Consider the following 15,878-nt stretch of genomic DNA (forward strand, 5'->3'; position numbering starts at 1 on the left):
TTCCATATATAATCCAGGTTCAAACAATGATCACAGTAGTTTCAGGAAGGACATCACAAAACTAAGCAAAATATCAAATCACTTTATTATCTATGGTGATTTTAACGCACGTCACCGTTTCTGGAACTGTAGCAAAGCAAATCAGATGGGAAAAACCCTTTTCGAGGAAAATCAAAGAGGAAAATTTTCTATTGTTCATCCTGAAGAGCACACCCATTATCCAAATGACCCAAACCGTCTCCCCTCAACCATAGATCTACTATTAACTAACAAACCCGAAAAAATTTACAACATTCTTACCATACAAAAATTTACCTCAGATCACTTACCTGTTTATTTTGAATATAATATTGGCCTAATACAAAACAAACATATTTCTGGAATACCGAACTACTCAGAAGCAAACTGGACTTTATTCAAAGAAATTTTAAATAATCGCCTCAATACAAATAATCTAAATCTTCAAAATATTAACACATCAAACCAAATAGATCAAATGATAAAATATTTCTCAAAATTAATTAACTACGCCCACACTAAGTCTGTCCCATTCATAATACCAGATAAATTTAAAATAATTCTACCCCTTAATATACTTCAAAAAATTAAACATCGAAATGCAACAAGGAAGCAATGGCAGAAAGATAGAAATAACACTATACTTAAAACAACTTATAACACATTAAAAAAAGAAATAGTATTAGATATAAAAAACTTACGAAATCAGAGTTGGACAGGCAACCTTGAAAAAATTAATAACGACCCAAGCAAATCTAGACTATGGAAATTTGTTAGAATTATAAAAGGTAATTCTGCATTTATTCCGCCCTTAAAAGCTAATGGAAAGTATTATATTACAAATAATGAAAAATGTGAAATTCTGAGAGACCATTTTGAAAAAGCTTACAGGACAACGTTTCCAAATCAGAGCCCAATTGAACATCACATCCAAGAGACAAATAGTAGATTCTTTTCCTACCATCAAGCACAACCCAGCAATAACTTCGATCCCATAAACTTTATTAAACCAAAACACATTAAAAACATCATTTATAAGTTGAAATCAAAAAAATCTCAAGGGCCAGATCAAATCAATAACCATTCCCTAAAACAGTTGCCTAAAAAAGCCATCGTATATTTAGCGTTTATTTTAAACGCTTGTACCAAAATCCACTATTTTCCTCTTGAATGGAAAATTGGCAAAGTCAACCCAATTCCAAAACCCAAAAAAGTTCATAAAGACCCTAAAAGCTACAGACCAATAAGTTTACTCAGTTGTTTGGGTAAAATTTTTGAAAAAATTTTACACAAAAAAATTATTAAGCATCTCAATCAACACACCATCATACCTTCTTGCCAATACGGTTTTCAACCAGGGCATTCAACTACTAAACAAATTGATAGATTAACCACAAACATCAAAACACAGCGAAATATTAAAAAATCCACTGGTTTTGTGATGCTAGATCTAGAAAAAGCGTTCGATACGGTATGGCACCAAGGACTTTTGTACAAACTAATTTCTTTCAATTTTCCTCCGAACATCATTCAACTGATTCAGTCATTTTTATCCGATAGAAGCTGTTTCGTGCAAATAACCTCTTCGAAATCAAATGACATTCACCCACCTGCCGGATTACCCCAAGGCAGCGTGCTGTCACCCGTTCTTTTCAACATATTTACAAGCGACCTGCCTAAAACAAAATCTGTAAAAAAATATTGTTTTGCAGATGACTTTGCTATGAGTAGTTCGGATTCCAATCCAAAATCTATTATTAAAAACCTCAACAATGGGATTAAAAAATATGTGACATTTTGTAAAACTTGGAAATTAAAAATCAACGAGGAAAAATCTGAGGCCATATTTTTTACACGTTGCACTAGCGCATATAAATTACCAGATCGTAATCTAAAAATAAGTGACTGGGATATTGCTTGGAAAGATAATGTAAAGTATTTGGGATTGTTTTTGGATAAAAGGCTCACCTTCAGGAAACATATAGAGGAAAAAGTTATAAGTGGATCAAGACTTATAAAAATTTTGTATAGCTTCATAAACAAGAATTCTAAATTGAAAAACAAACTGTTACTTTATAAAACCGTAATTAGGCCAACAATTCTTTACTCATCTAAAATATGGGCAAATTGTGCAAATGTTCATATAAATAAGTTACAAGTATTTCAGAATAAGTTCTTGAAAAGAGTGCTAAACCTTCCCCCATGGCATAGCACATTTGATATACATAGAATTACTGGTTTTGAACTAGTAAAAAATTTTGTTCGTAACACATAAGTTTTGTAATGCCAGTGAAGGCACAATTGTAAATAGCTAGATTATAATGTAGATGTAAAAATAGGAGTAAGGACTAGTACGTAGGATTATCTTAAGGTAAAACAATCAGAGGGTTTTTTTCTAATTTTTCCCGATCTACTTCAATTCAGGTAAAGATGTACAATCCAAATACGCAAAGCGTTATAACAATCAGGTTATTGAGTAGAGGTCAATCGATCGTAACCAATGTATAATTCGTGGAATATTGTTACAAAACAAATCAATAAATTACTTACTTACTTACTTACTCGTTATGCAAGAATCTTTAAACCAAGTATTTAATCTTATGTAAACATCTAACAATCTTCTTTGCAGGCAATTTACTGCTTGCAGTTACCTTATCCCGGGTATTCACTGTAATCTTAATACTATCAGTTTATAAAAAAAGAATTATCTAATTTACATAGAGCGTTACAATTTTAAACATTGTTGCTAGCAATTGCCGTCTGGTTAGAGAATAGTGTCGATGCTTGGATTGTATTATCAGACAAGAAAGTGGTGGTGTATAAATAACGGAACAATCAGACGATGAGAGGGAACTATTAGACGATCAGACTTAAAATTATAAAACTATAAAGAACATAATCATAGCATCAAAGTAAATGAATGTAACTGGTTGGACACCAAGCTTACTTCACATTTTGAACGTCTTATGCTTGTTAAAAACAGCTAACTTACACAAAAATACCAAGGGCTTAACTAGGCTATGCATATTTAAATCCTTAGATCCCATAAAGAACGGGTTACTAATTCGTTCGATGAACTTCATCATTAAAAACTTTCTACTAATACACATGTGAAGTAATAAATCGTAATACATAATATTTTCCTTTTTATTCCTATTCGTTCCAGTTCCTCCAAACATTGACGATTCGCTAAGTTCAAGCGATGTAATCGTTCGGGAAGGTTCTAATGTGACTCTCAAATGCAGAGCTACGGGCAGTCCAACGCCCACAGTTAAATGGAAGCGAGACGACAACTCTAAAATAGCCATTAATAGGTCGTTAAACGGTAAGCATCACACACATGCACACACGTTAAATTTCACGTCAAACGAACACCACCTTCCGTTAGAATCTTGCCAAGCGGACCCTTTGATAAATGCAAGAGTCAGGACAAGAACCCTTGCGGTGAAACTGGTCGCACTGCTATCGGCTGCAGCGTCTTTCGCCTGCATTAATAAATTTCTTGCCATTTTCACGCGTTTCCTTCCATTCCATGGTTTCCTTCTTCCGATAACACCCACTGTGAAAACTGGACGCCCCGTGGATGTTAAACTACGCTATTACGCTACCGGCTGCAGTACTCGAGTGGGAAGGAAATTCCATCGAAATTACGAAAATTTCGCGCCTAGACATGGGCGCATACCTCTGTATTGCATCGAACGGTGTACCGCCCACGGTGTCAAAGCGAATTAAAGTCAGCGTTGACTGTAAGTACACACACACAAGATAAATTTCATATAAACACTTCCCACCCAATGGTCGATTGGCCATACATGAAGCACACTCGGGTCCGATACGTTACCCGCACCGTTGCCATGATCGTTGCGGAATCGTATTGTGAGGTAACTGCTTAAATTAAAACCAATTTACATTTACCATTAAATTAAACACGCTTCTACATTAGCCAACACGGGCAATGCAAAAAACGAGATCCTGCCAGCATCCCGCAAGCTCAAAAATACGAACAAACAAGCACACGAAGTGAATGTGATTTTCCCTGGTAGCCGTAAGCATAGCATGCAGCAAACAGAATGAAAACAAAAGCAAAAGCAACAACCGTTCTGAAATAATTCCATTCCAATGCGGTTGCCTTAATCCTGGACGAAGTATGGAAATTAAAAACACTAATCGGCCATTTTCCCCTGCCCGCTGCCCGGTCGAAGGAATGATGCCATTCCCATTCCTTCCACTCGGTAGAGGAGCTGCTACTTGAAACCATTAGAGGTGTCAGCCACGTTGTTAGCACAACAGCGTCCCAACAAACCACCACCCCCTGACGTGTTGACCACGAGTGGATAGGTGATTTTGACGGGGATTAATTTGAATTTTATATTGCGCTTCCATTTTGCTGTTCCAGTAGCTTATGTCAATCGTTTGGAAAGCGATTTCAACTAGCGATCGGGCTTCGTTTTTTTTTGTTTTCTTTTTCATTCTTTTTCCGTGGGGAGAACGTCCAGCAAATTACCATACCGGCAGTGGTATCGTTTACATTGCTGTTTACATAATTGATTAGCCATTGAAGAAGAAACAGCTCAGCAATTCGTGCTAGCCAATTAAAAAGGAAAGGGGATTTTCTTTTTATCTTAAATTAAATACTTTTAGTTGCTTTTAGAACAAAAATAATTTTGTGCTACAAAATTTAAACATGCTTTAAATTCAACAAAATGAACAATATGTGACATACATTTCATCGATACTTTGACGTATGAGCAATATTATCCCATCATGCTTTTCTTCACACATTGCTTCGCCTTTGTTATCGTTTTCGAGCCCATCTGAAGCTGTACTGCATCCAATCAATGGATTTAATCAATCAAACTACATGTGATTAAAGATAACATATCCTTCGCCCGTAACTCTGTCACGCACTGTTAAGAAAGACGACATACGGTAAATGGTAGTACGTAAAAAGCATCTCCAGCGGTGCATGAAAACGTTCCAGCATTAAAGTCACCACTTTCACTTTAAATGTCTCTCGTGCTCACATTGCTAAGCCAAATATCCGACCGTCTTCTTTTCTTTTTTTGCAAATCTTCTATACTGCCTCGTCTGGTAATGGAATGAAAATGTTAAAAAAGGGGAATAATGTCGAAAGGAAAATTTAAATCTTTTGAGCGAAAATCGAAGAAAAATGGGAATCATTCCCACGGACGTTGTGAGTCTGCTCGCGATAGTGTTGGCTTCGATTTTTTGAGACATCGACTACCATCCAATTTTACATTTGAACGTATCGATCACGACCAAGAGGCGCCTGAAGCGACGACGACCATGAACATCTCCCAGACCATAAAGACACCACGCGTGGGAAATGGTTTAATGCGAAGAAACCTACATTCCGAGGGTGGTGCAGAGTGAATTTAACATCACTGAGTCGCTGAGTTACGATATCTTTCTTGCAAAGGGAAACTGTCGATATTCATTGACGGCATTCTTGGGCGGATTGCGGAACTGCTGCCAAAGAACGGAACTGCCAGTACACACTCCATCGTGTGGAAACCGGAAACAGGACAATGTTACATGATGATTGGATAAAAAATTAAAGCTACACTGTCTGTAGCATTGAAGACTGATCGTGTTCCGGGATTTCCCTTCCGGGGCTCTTTTTTTCCTCCTTTTTTTCTTCTGCTTCCTTAGCACACGCTGGAATGTACAAGCGAAAGCATCCTTACAACAACAGCTATCTCTACATGTGCTGAGCTCTAGCAAAGGGAGAACAACGCCCCCTTCATTGATCTGTCGAACGCAACGCATCATTCCGCATTCCCCTATCGATGTATTACGAAAATCTTCAACACTTCAACACACCCGGGGCATAAGTATCTCTGTGAAAAGGATCAACCGTTAAGTTGGTGCGGATTGCTACGGAGCCGAATTTTCTACACCCCCGGGGGCCTTTTGCTGCGAAGCAGGTGGAACTCTCGATGGTAGTCGTTTTCTGTTCGCGTTAGCAGCAAGAAAGATACTCAATAATGCCACCATAATCCCCAACCAACCCGCAACCTAACGGCCAAAGGAACATTCCCACTTTTTCGGAAAGTCTCCGGTCCGATTCACGGTTGAGCGGATGATTGGGAAGGTGTGAACGAAATAATAAAAATAAATATTTGAGGTAAAATCAACTGCACCGTAGTGCGGCGTAGCCTCACACTTTCCTTCAACCTCAGGCCATGGGGATGGATACAAAGGGGACCAAACGAAGAGGAAACCTCTGTTGTCTTCTTGCCACGTTTCTTTCTATGTTGCTGGAGGAACTGACAATGAACGGGTCTGTCTGAGCTGTAACGCATGGAGCGTTCGTCCTGCCTTTCTTTGACCTGCCTGATTTCAGTACGACACTTCCGATGAGGTGTACGTGAGGCATGTATATATGTAGGTAGGCGGATAAGCTTTGGTGCTCCAGCAGGTTATCCCCAAACGAATTTGTGCCGGAAAATGGCATAACAAACCGTGAACGACGGTGCAAGCAAGGGAGCAAATTTTGCCAATAGACTTTTCCGGTTCTTCAGCGTGCGAATACGCTAGAGGAGCGGGATTGTTATCTGGTTGGGAACATCAGTGGCTTAATAATCTAAATTACACAATTTAAGGCAACATTTGATTGAGCCCAAGCTCAATCGGTAGGACTGAAGAGGCAACACGGAAAGGCGCACCGGTATGCCACCACGAATAAGACTACAGCAGTGGGCGAAACCCGGTTGCAATCAAATAAATTGCCAGTTTTCTTCCGTTCGCCTTATCCATTGCGATGTGGGTAACGGATTGATTTTTTTCCGTTCACCCTATCCATTAAAATGTTTCCGATATAGTGATTGCACACGTTGGCTAACGGCGTCCAATGGTTAAAGGTTGACCGGCATTGATCGTGTAGTCAACCTGTTAAATGGTGTCGAAAATTACCCCTGCGATGTCTCGGTTGGTTTGTGGCACGTATGGACATTGATTCTCACACGAGGTGGTTGTCAGAGAAGTCGGCTAGGGAAAAGGTTATTTCCCAAGCACTAGTCTGCTTTCTCTTACCTGCAGACCACTGCTCTATCGACATCCTCCGGCAACGTAATTGATGATGCAGCATATCCTCCCTACCGGTGGGATAACGATTATTGCTAATGAAGACAATCATCATTTACTGACCGCCTGGCCAGCCGGCTTCAGATGACCCAAACTAACCCAAGCCGCTGGAAGAAACTGGGGTTTCGTCCCGGAGAAAGGTCGAGGATCGAACCGGCCTGCTTATGATGCTGCTGAAGTACGCTTGTACAAATATGGCAAGATTAGGCAAGCGAACCCATCTAAGCAGCTGACCACCATCATGGTCAGTGTTGCTTTGATGCTATCCATTAAATGGCACTTCAAACGTCGTCAATCGATTCATCTTTGTTCGACGAAGCTCGTCTTGGTTGGTAATGATACATGTGCCGTTATTGAGTAAAGGGGTTAGGTTGATAAGCCACAACATTTATGACACAAAGACTTGTTTCAACTATAATTAGAATACATTTAATAACATTAAAATTATGCAAGATATCTTAAGATATCTTAGCAAATAAATTTTGAATCCACATTCTATGAAATATTGCAATGCAAGCTGCTTACAATGTTTATTCATAATTGTTAAATGATGTATCGATCTTCAATAATAGATATTGTGAAGAAATTACTATAATTGAATTGTTTTTTAATTGCGGGAAGAAGCTAAAAAGGTATCATAGCTGCATTGACCATGTTACAATTATGGTACTAATGCTAACCTAACGGGGGGTCCCGTGGTACAGTCGTCAACTCGAACGACTCAATAACATGCCCGTCATGGGTTCAAGCCTCATAAGGACCGTCCCCCTCTAGCAAGGAATGCGTAGGACATTACGCCAAATAAAAGAAGAAAAAGCTATCCTAATCCCTTAATAAAACGCAAAAAACAAGAAAATTCATTTAGCTTCATTCATTATGCCAAGATTTCCTTCAAAGATCATCCTTACTGTGAATATATCAAGAATAAAAGGATCTGCAATGAATAGCTTCTGTTACATTGTTTGATTTTTACAGAAAAAATGATACCAAAGATTAATGTCGCTCAAAACATCCCCTTTCTGGTAGTGTGTAGTACGACACCTCGCGCTTATTGGCACGTTGAGCTTCGGGAAAAAAACAATACCACTCCTAAGCACCATCCATTAACTGTTGTGCAGATATTCTACCAACCGCCAAATGACTGCGCTATCTTGCAATCGGCTTAACTAATTACCTTCTTTACCGAACCAGCAGCAACAACTGGCTGAGCAGCTTGCAAAGGCAAAGTTCTAGCGCGAAAACAGCCATCACCCCATCACAAACCAATGAAACACGGTCGCTAAAGTGTGCCAGGTCCAAAAGAGTGGCAGACAAAGTCGTAAGCGCGAACTGTCTAAGCCCCAATTTACATAATGGCCGTTACAATAATTTGTTCCATTTGGCTCTTTGGCCCGTTTGGCCCCCTCCCCGAGAGGATTGCCTCCACCGCTGTTGTCTGTTGTCCCCTACCCACATGCCATGCTGCTATGGGGGAAGGGTGTGTTGGAAAAATCCCTTCCTTCCTTGGTTCTACACTCCTGTGTTGGAACAACGCACCAGCTAGAAGAGTCAAAATCGTGGTAGTAGCTTCCGGTGGTGGAAGGGAAAACAACTTTCAACAAGCCGGTGGAACCCATCGCCGGGGCCATTCCGACCACTCGCAACATCTACGCGGTTTGGATTGTTTGAGTGGTACAATGAGGACCGATGGGAGCGAGGGAAGAATGGTTTGACCAAAAACAAATGTAAAATTTGTTAGCTGCACGCCTTCATCCCTCATCATTATCCTCGTTTTGAGGGAAGGCACCAAAATCCGACCACGAAAATGTTTGCACGATGTAGACATAATCGTAAAATGAATCGCATAATAATTTTAATGCTAGTCATAAAATCAACACTGTGTGTAGACAACACTGGCGCTGGATGGTAGCCCAGTAGAAAGCAGTAGGAAAGTGGCCTCGATTTGTACCACCACCAGACATGGGCAAAAAACAAAAAGTCAGACAATTCAACCCCATGGGAGTTTTGATGTGCACAAATGGTGTGATTGTAGAAATCTGCAACGAATTACAGTAGTTTCCTATCATACGGCGGGGGATGACAAGGGAAACAGCGAACATCCACAAGGGAAAAATGTTTGATAATGTTCAGCATCCCGCAAAGTGTTGGAACAGAAAAGTTTGTTTTTTTTAATACTATTTTCCATGTACAAAGTGCCACACAGATGAAAATACTATAGTTTGCCTCAGTCGGTATTTTAGCCAAAAACGAGTTTTTCTTGTGGCAGGCTAAACTCCATCTTGTACAACAATTCCATCCCACGCTATACCGCCGAACATAAACTTAAGCCTTTGGCAAGGGCAAATATTCCCGGTGTGCAAACTTTTTTTTGCTTCCACCGAACTACGAAATGGTACGTGCGTAGCTTTCACTATGAGTTTCGTGCTTAGTACCTCGATTGGAGGAATGATGATGATGATGGTACGTGGTCCTGTATTCCCGCGGCGAGTGTGAACGCTAACGTAAATAATATTCACCTTCCCAGGGCTGCACGGATGGCGATGGAGTTGATTTAATTAGAAGATTCTCGACACACCCGGCATTGGGCTAGTCAGCCTTATCAACCCGAGAAAGACGCTCATTATCACCGAAGAAAGCGTTCCTGCAATCAAATCCAATCAAACTGTACCCTTAATTACATTCCTAGTTAGCGTTAGCAGCGAACATCTGAAGAAAATAATGAATGAAGGAAGAAAAATGGATAATAAACTCCATCGTCGCGCGATTCTTCTGAAAAGATATGACTTAATACAGTTTACATCATAAACTACATGATACATACTTAAAATTGAAAGGTTAAAACATTTAAAACGTCTTAGAAACTTAATCTAATTTTTCTTGCTTTTTTATTATTAGCAATTCAAAATTAAGTTTTTTATCAGTACATAAAACAAAAACAACGAAAAAAAACTGCTAAAATGCAAAACCTCAAAAGCCTCTCGATAGCGTATTTGTAAAACCCACGAGGTACATAAATTAGATTCCCATTATGCAGATATCTCTCCCAGCGGTCGTAAGCTAATTCTCATACATTCAACAGATTAATCACGGCTCGCAAGCGTGCCGAAGTGTTGGAGCAATTATTCAAAACTTTGTCCTAATCCCGAAACAATATTTCAAGTACTCTTCACGCACAGCTCACATCTTGCCCTAGCCTTGAAGTGGTTCTACTCTAAGCTAAGACCGAAAATTGACTCATATTTGTCCCAACCCGTCATAACTTCATTCAGCATATCCACTTCCTATCAACGCTTACGGGTGGCAAGGGGTGGTAAGCTAAGGAAGTTGCCATCAACCTCTCCCGTTCAGTCTGTCTGCCAAGCCTGTCTGCTCGACAGCCTGTCTGTCAAGTGAAAAGGCTTCGCCGGTAAGCGAAAGCGGAAGTGTGTTTATGTTTACAATCACATCCAAACATACTGACACACACACACACACACACACATATATTACCACCACCAAAAGTAAAGTCGCCCTGATCGTTATCCACTGCCGACTGTGTCTGGCCTGAGAAATCTGCCACGACCGAGAAATCTCCAAAACCCAAAGTGCAAATATATTATGACATTTTATGTACTTAAAAACACAGTCTGTAGAAGTTGTTGTAGAAGCCAAAGGATGTCGGGTGTTACGGCTTACGGACAGATGTGGTTCTGCTGCTAACCTTCCTTTGGGGTGCGACCGGCGCTGTTCCGATGCTCTTAATACAACTACTCGACACAACATGCTCTCGTTCCTATACATCTGGATTAGCTTCAACATGCCGACAGCACGACGCTACTCAGCGCGCTAGACCCAACGCACTAGTGGCAAAGAAATCCGTAAGAATATGCCACCATCCCTTTGCAGCTTCTCAACACTCAAGGCTATTTCTTATGCTTTCCCTATTCCTGTTCCCCCAATACCATGAAGCGCTCGGAGGGAAAGTGTTGCCAAAAGGCAAAAAAAACTTCTGCTCCTCCTTGCCAGGGAGCTGGAAGCGTCAGCAGCGGCAGTGCAATAACCATGATTTTGCCACTTTGGTTGACGGTTTTTATGTCGGCTTTGGACGTTCCAATGGTTTGAGGTTCCGGTAGTTGTGTCGTGGTGTATTTTTTTCCTCGTTCGTTTTTTGCACACACAAACATAGCGTGCTGAAGGGAGTGTGAGACGATGAGTAGAGAAACGTAACCTCATGCCTTGTGGCTTTTGGTTATGACAAGAAAATCGGTGTCGTAGTGGTCGGATTGAGAAGATACAGGGAAGATTACTGTGGCTTGAAAGTGGATTTTTGTCAAACAGTTTTATGGACCAACGATAAAAATCATTTGTTTGTGTGCTGTACGATTTTGTTGCGTGCATTTTGGCTTTCGCTTCCGCAGTGCTAAAAAACTGATATCCATAAATGAAACCAATCGAAAGTGACAGCCCACAACGCGTTAACGATAAAGAGAAATGATAAATGGAGCTTCCTTGAAGCAAGGTGGAGAAGGTTTGAATTATTAGAAAGAGCACCTTACATTTGTTGCCGTTCGAAATAGTGTGAATACATTTTTACTTGTTCGGTCTTTTTTGGCATCTTTACAATGCTTTTGGATGGCTTCGTCGAGTTTATAGTTTGACTCACACAGGCATTAAAACAATCAACAGTCTTAAATGGTTGATCAGAAATTGAAACACGTGGAATTTGGAACTTTTCCGTAATATTTCTGTTTTTAGTTATGTTTTTATGCATTTCTTGAATGTCTTTGCCATAAATAATGAATTTAAATTTATAAAAACGAGCCATTTGTTGACCATTTTAATTTTATTTTTATTATACGTTGAAGTTGCTTTAAAGCTGTTTCAATTGAATTTTCTATCAACATTTACATGTCATTCTTCTCCTTCTTTTGACTCAACAACCGTTGTCGGTCAAGGCCTGCCTGTACCACTTGTGGGGTTGGCTTTTAGTGACTTATTGATTCACCCCATAGCAGGATAGTATGGCGGCACGGTTAATTTGGGGCTTGAACCCATGACGGGCATGTTGTTAAGTCGTTCGAGTTGACGACTGTACCACATGACCGGCACATGTAATTGAGTTTATTCAATACCATTCCGACTGAAACGAATAATTAGTGTACTCAAAACATTTAACTCGAATACGTAACTTCATTGACTCGTTCCATTTTACAAATAAAAACTTCCAATACATTGTTTTCTATTAGTACAGCAAGATGCATTCAATAATATGGTGCATTTCGCAACCAATTTGCAGAACATTCGTTTTTTAAACAAACGATTATTGTTCCGGCGACGTAGGAGCATACAAAATCAACCAAACAAACCAACACCATAAGCTCTCAATAAATACTCTACCGTTTGGCAGAACCGATCACATTCTTTTCCACAGTCACAATATGTGCTACAAACATACACACATCATGGAAACCCGAGAGTAAACAACACCCAGCGAGCAACAAGTGTGAGCAAACGCCACAAACACTGTGTGCAATCAAACAAACCTCCCCCCAGGGGGACAGAAGAGGGAAATTGTTCGATAGCACTCGACACCCGATTGCATAAGCCATGACCTGGCAAACAGTTATAACACTCGAACAAAACGATCCCCGCTCCATCCGATCCGACCAACTGTTGAGCAAACGTACCGACAAAACACACCCCGAAGGCTCCACCAATTCACCCGCAAGACAAGTGTGCAAATTTGAATACGACCCATTTCCCAGCACCAATGGGATACGATTTAAAGGAGCGAATGTCCTTCCAAAGGGACAAAGTGGTGCCCAGGAGTGGTTTATGTTTTCCTTCCTTCCTTCCTGCGTTTCTTCCGGTGGAAAAGTGAGAGAAAGCTAAACACATTCACACCATCCCGTCCCGCAGTTACTGTAACCATCGTGGCACACAAGGACGGTTGCCAGTTTCATCATCGGGCCAAGCCCGATCCATGTTTGTTAACAATTTTATTAAAAGCAAATTATACAGCAAGGAGCATCGAAAATCAGCTTCCAGTGGGAGTGTGAATGCTTCTCGCCGGGTACCGTCGCTGGGATTGGGATTTCTTCCCTAAAAGTTACTTTCCACTTCCGGGACAACATGCCGTGCCACGACCGTTCGGTACGGGAACGCACCATGGGAATATGATTGAATATAAATTAAGAATTTTTTCTTTCTACTTTCCACCTCCACTGCCGAGGCGAGCAGGTATGAGATGCGGTGTCTTGGTAGCGCGACTGTTGACAGCATGGTGTCAGTGTCTTGCACTCTGTGCTGAGTTTCCAACCACATCGGACCGATCGGTCGACAGAAGCGTGAACGAAACACCGATGTGACACACCGGAAATATTAGCATTTAGATGTAAAGTTTTTGCACACACTTTCTGATTCATCTTTTCAATCGAGCCACGGTGCTTTCGCTACTGAAAGATTGCTGTGTGCTACCGATGAAACAAATCCGAACCTTCATCGCTAGCCTTTCCTCAGGCTGATTGTTCGACCCAAGGAAGAAGGTCGCACGGACCATCTGCTACCAGGGGCAGAAAAGTTTACTACAAAAGTGTATGTGTGTTTGTGTGTGTGTGTGTGCACCTCATATCGCCTCATATTTTGTGGTTGCACGAGTTTTTCCCTTTAATCTTCACTTCCGGCTATGTCGGTGTTGCCGGCGAGTGTTGAGAATTCTTTAATCTTGTATTTAATACGAACCACTGCACCCTACATTCGTGTGTCCTGATGGTGTGATAGAGACTTCGAAAGTCTTTAAGATTCGAAATCTTACGAATTCTTGGTTTGATATTAGATTTAATAAGAAATGTTTTGATTTGTTTGTTGAAGAAAACCTGCACAAGGAACGTACTCTTACATGAGATCATGCCATCAATATACTCTAAATACATTACAAAAACATTGTCCACATTTACTTAACATCTATCATCACTGAAATTGCTTTAATGACTGAACTATTCGTACTCTCCTACGCCTAATGACATTCAGTCTGATGTATTCAAACAGCGTTTTGGTGATTACTTTCCTTAATGCTCTGCACCTTTTTGGACGAATGGAAAACATTCGTTATGTTACCGGTATATAATAAAAAGGTCGCTAGTGTGTTTACTGCAGCCAAAGCTCTTTTTCACAAATACAGTTCTTTCACATCGTTGAATCAGCATGAGTTTGTACCAAGACGTTTCAAAGCGTGCTTCAAACTTAATTGACTTTATAGCAACTGGTTTACGCTCTTTTAATTACTAGTATCAGGTGGATTGTGCTTTGAAAGCTGTATTTGATAGTTTTATCCATACAAATAAACGAACATATAGCATACCTTCAAACCCTCCGCAGAGGTATCAGAAGGTAATGTTAACTTAAATCACTTAATCAAAGCCACTAAAAAATATTTACAATAAATGACCGTTTGTTTACAATTTGTTTAAGTTGTTGTGGAGTCAAAATTAGCCAGTACTGAGGATTACGTATAATGTTTTGTTTACTGCTTCTAGAATGTATTACTTCTAAGATATTTAAAAAGGGAGTGCCTACGTTGGGTATACAAGTATGGTACTTTTAATTTTTCTTTTTTAACGAATGCACTTTACAACACCGAACAGGGCCAAGTAGAAGAGATATATGAACCTTTTAAAAACTATGTTGCTAGGCTGTGGGATTTTTTGTCATCAATTTGCCAACTAACCTAGTCAAAAACTCCTAAAAGTAAATTTGAAATATGCTATTATCGAATAAATAAATACATTAAAAAACTTTAAATGTTTAGGAAAATTACAATTTATCGGGAAGCGAACTGTATATGATGGAAATTGGACTCTAAGGCACCCTTTTCGTCTGTCCAAAAAGATGTTATAAAGATCAACTTCCATCACATAAAGTTCTCGTCCTTAGGAAAGAGTCAAGAAAGTGTCCATAATGAGTAGTAAGTGAGTGAAAATATGAAATTCAGGGGGTTCCAACCCCTTTTATCTAGTTAAGTCATACACTATGATGAAAATGTCACATATTTCTTTAATATTTTAAATACGTATGATATTAAAGTATAACTTTATGATATTAAATAAGAACTTTTGAAGCAAAAAATATTGCCATATAGACAAGCTGTGGCAAAAAGACATTTTATGTTCATTCCATTTAGTTGTCCTTTTCTCAGGTTGAGCAATTTCAATTATTCATCCTGCTGAATATGTTTTAAATTCCATAACCTATTGAAACCATTATACCATTGCAATTTCGTGTCTCGCAACACAGAAATATCCAACCGGGAGCAACTGTACAGGAGCATGAGCAACAAGAAATCGTGTCGATTATTCCTTAAAACAATGCTAAATGAAATAAGTGGCACTCAGCATAAAACTCCAATTATTCTAAAAGTTTCCCATTTCCGGAAGGCATCCGTGGCAAAAATGAAATTAAGTTTCCAAACAGACGAGATCGCGGAAAATCACGCTTATACCTTCCGGGTGCAGTTCGGATGTCTTCCCGCGGCTCATTTGCGTTGTTTCGACGAAAGAGCTATTTTATGTTACGTTTAGCTTGTTCTTTTCTTTTTTTTTTTTGCTTCTTTATAACGTTCATTCAGCACAGCAACACACTGGAGTCCTTACGTTTTGATCATTTCTTAGCGAATGGACGAGCTGCTTTCCGACGCTTCGGGGCATCCATTTTCCACTTATTTTGTGTGCATAATTGTTGCCAGCATTAGCCATTGCCCTTTGCCCTTTCTACTCATG

The 15,878-nt window shown here is 39.8% G+C and overlaps 1 protein-coding gene across 4 annotated transcripts in view; it reads left to right on the plus strand.

Annotated features, from left to right (window-relative positions):
- Positions 1-15,878, plus strand: part of LOC120958619 (lachesin-like) — a 73,344-nt gene that overhangs the window by 31,375 nt on the left and 26,091 nt on the right. For all 4 annotated transcript variants that reach the window (XM_040381542.2, XM_040381541.2, XM_049608744.1 and 1 more), the window contains exons 5-6: positions 3,185-3,343; positions 3,636-3,764. In XM_040381542.2, coding sequence (XP_040237476.2) covers positions 3,185-3,343; positions 3,636-3,764 — 288 coding nt within the window. The remainder of the gene's footprint in view (positions 1-3,184; positions 3,344-3,635; positions 3,765-15,878) is intronic.

The sequence above is a fragment of the Anopheles coluzzii genome, chromosome 3, assembly GCF_943734685.1.
Source record: "Anopheles coluzzii chromosome 3, AcolN3, whole genome shotgun sequence".
In the NCBI taxonomy this organism is placed as follows: Eukaryota; Metazoa; Arthropoda; class Insecta; order Diptera; family Culicidae; genus Anopheles; species Anopheles coluzzii.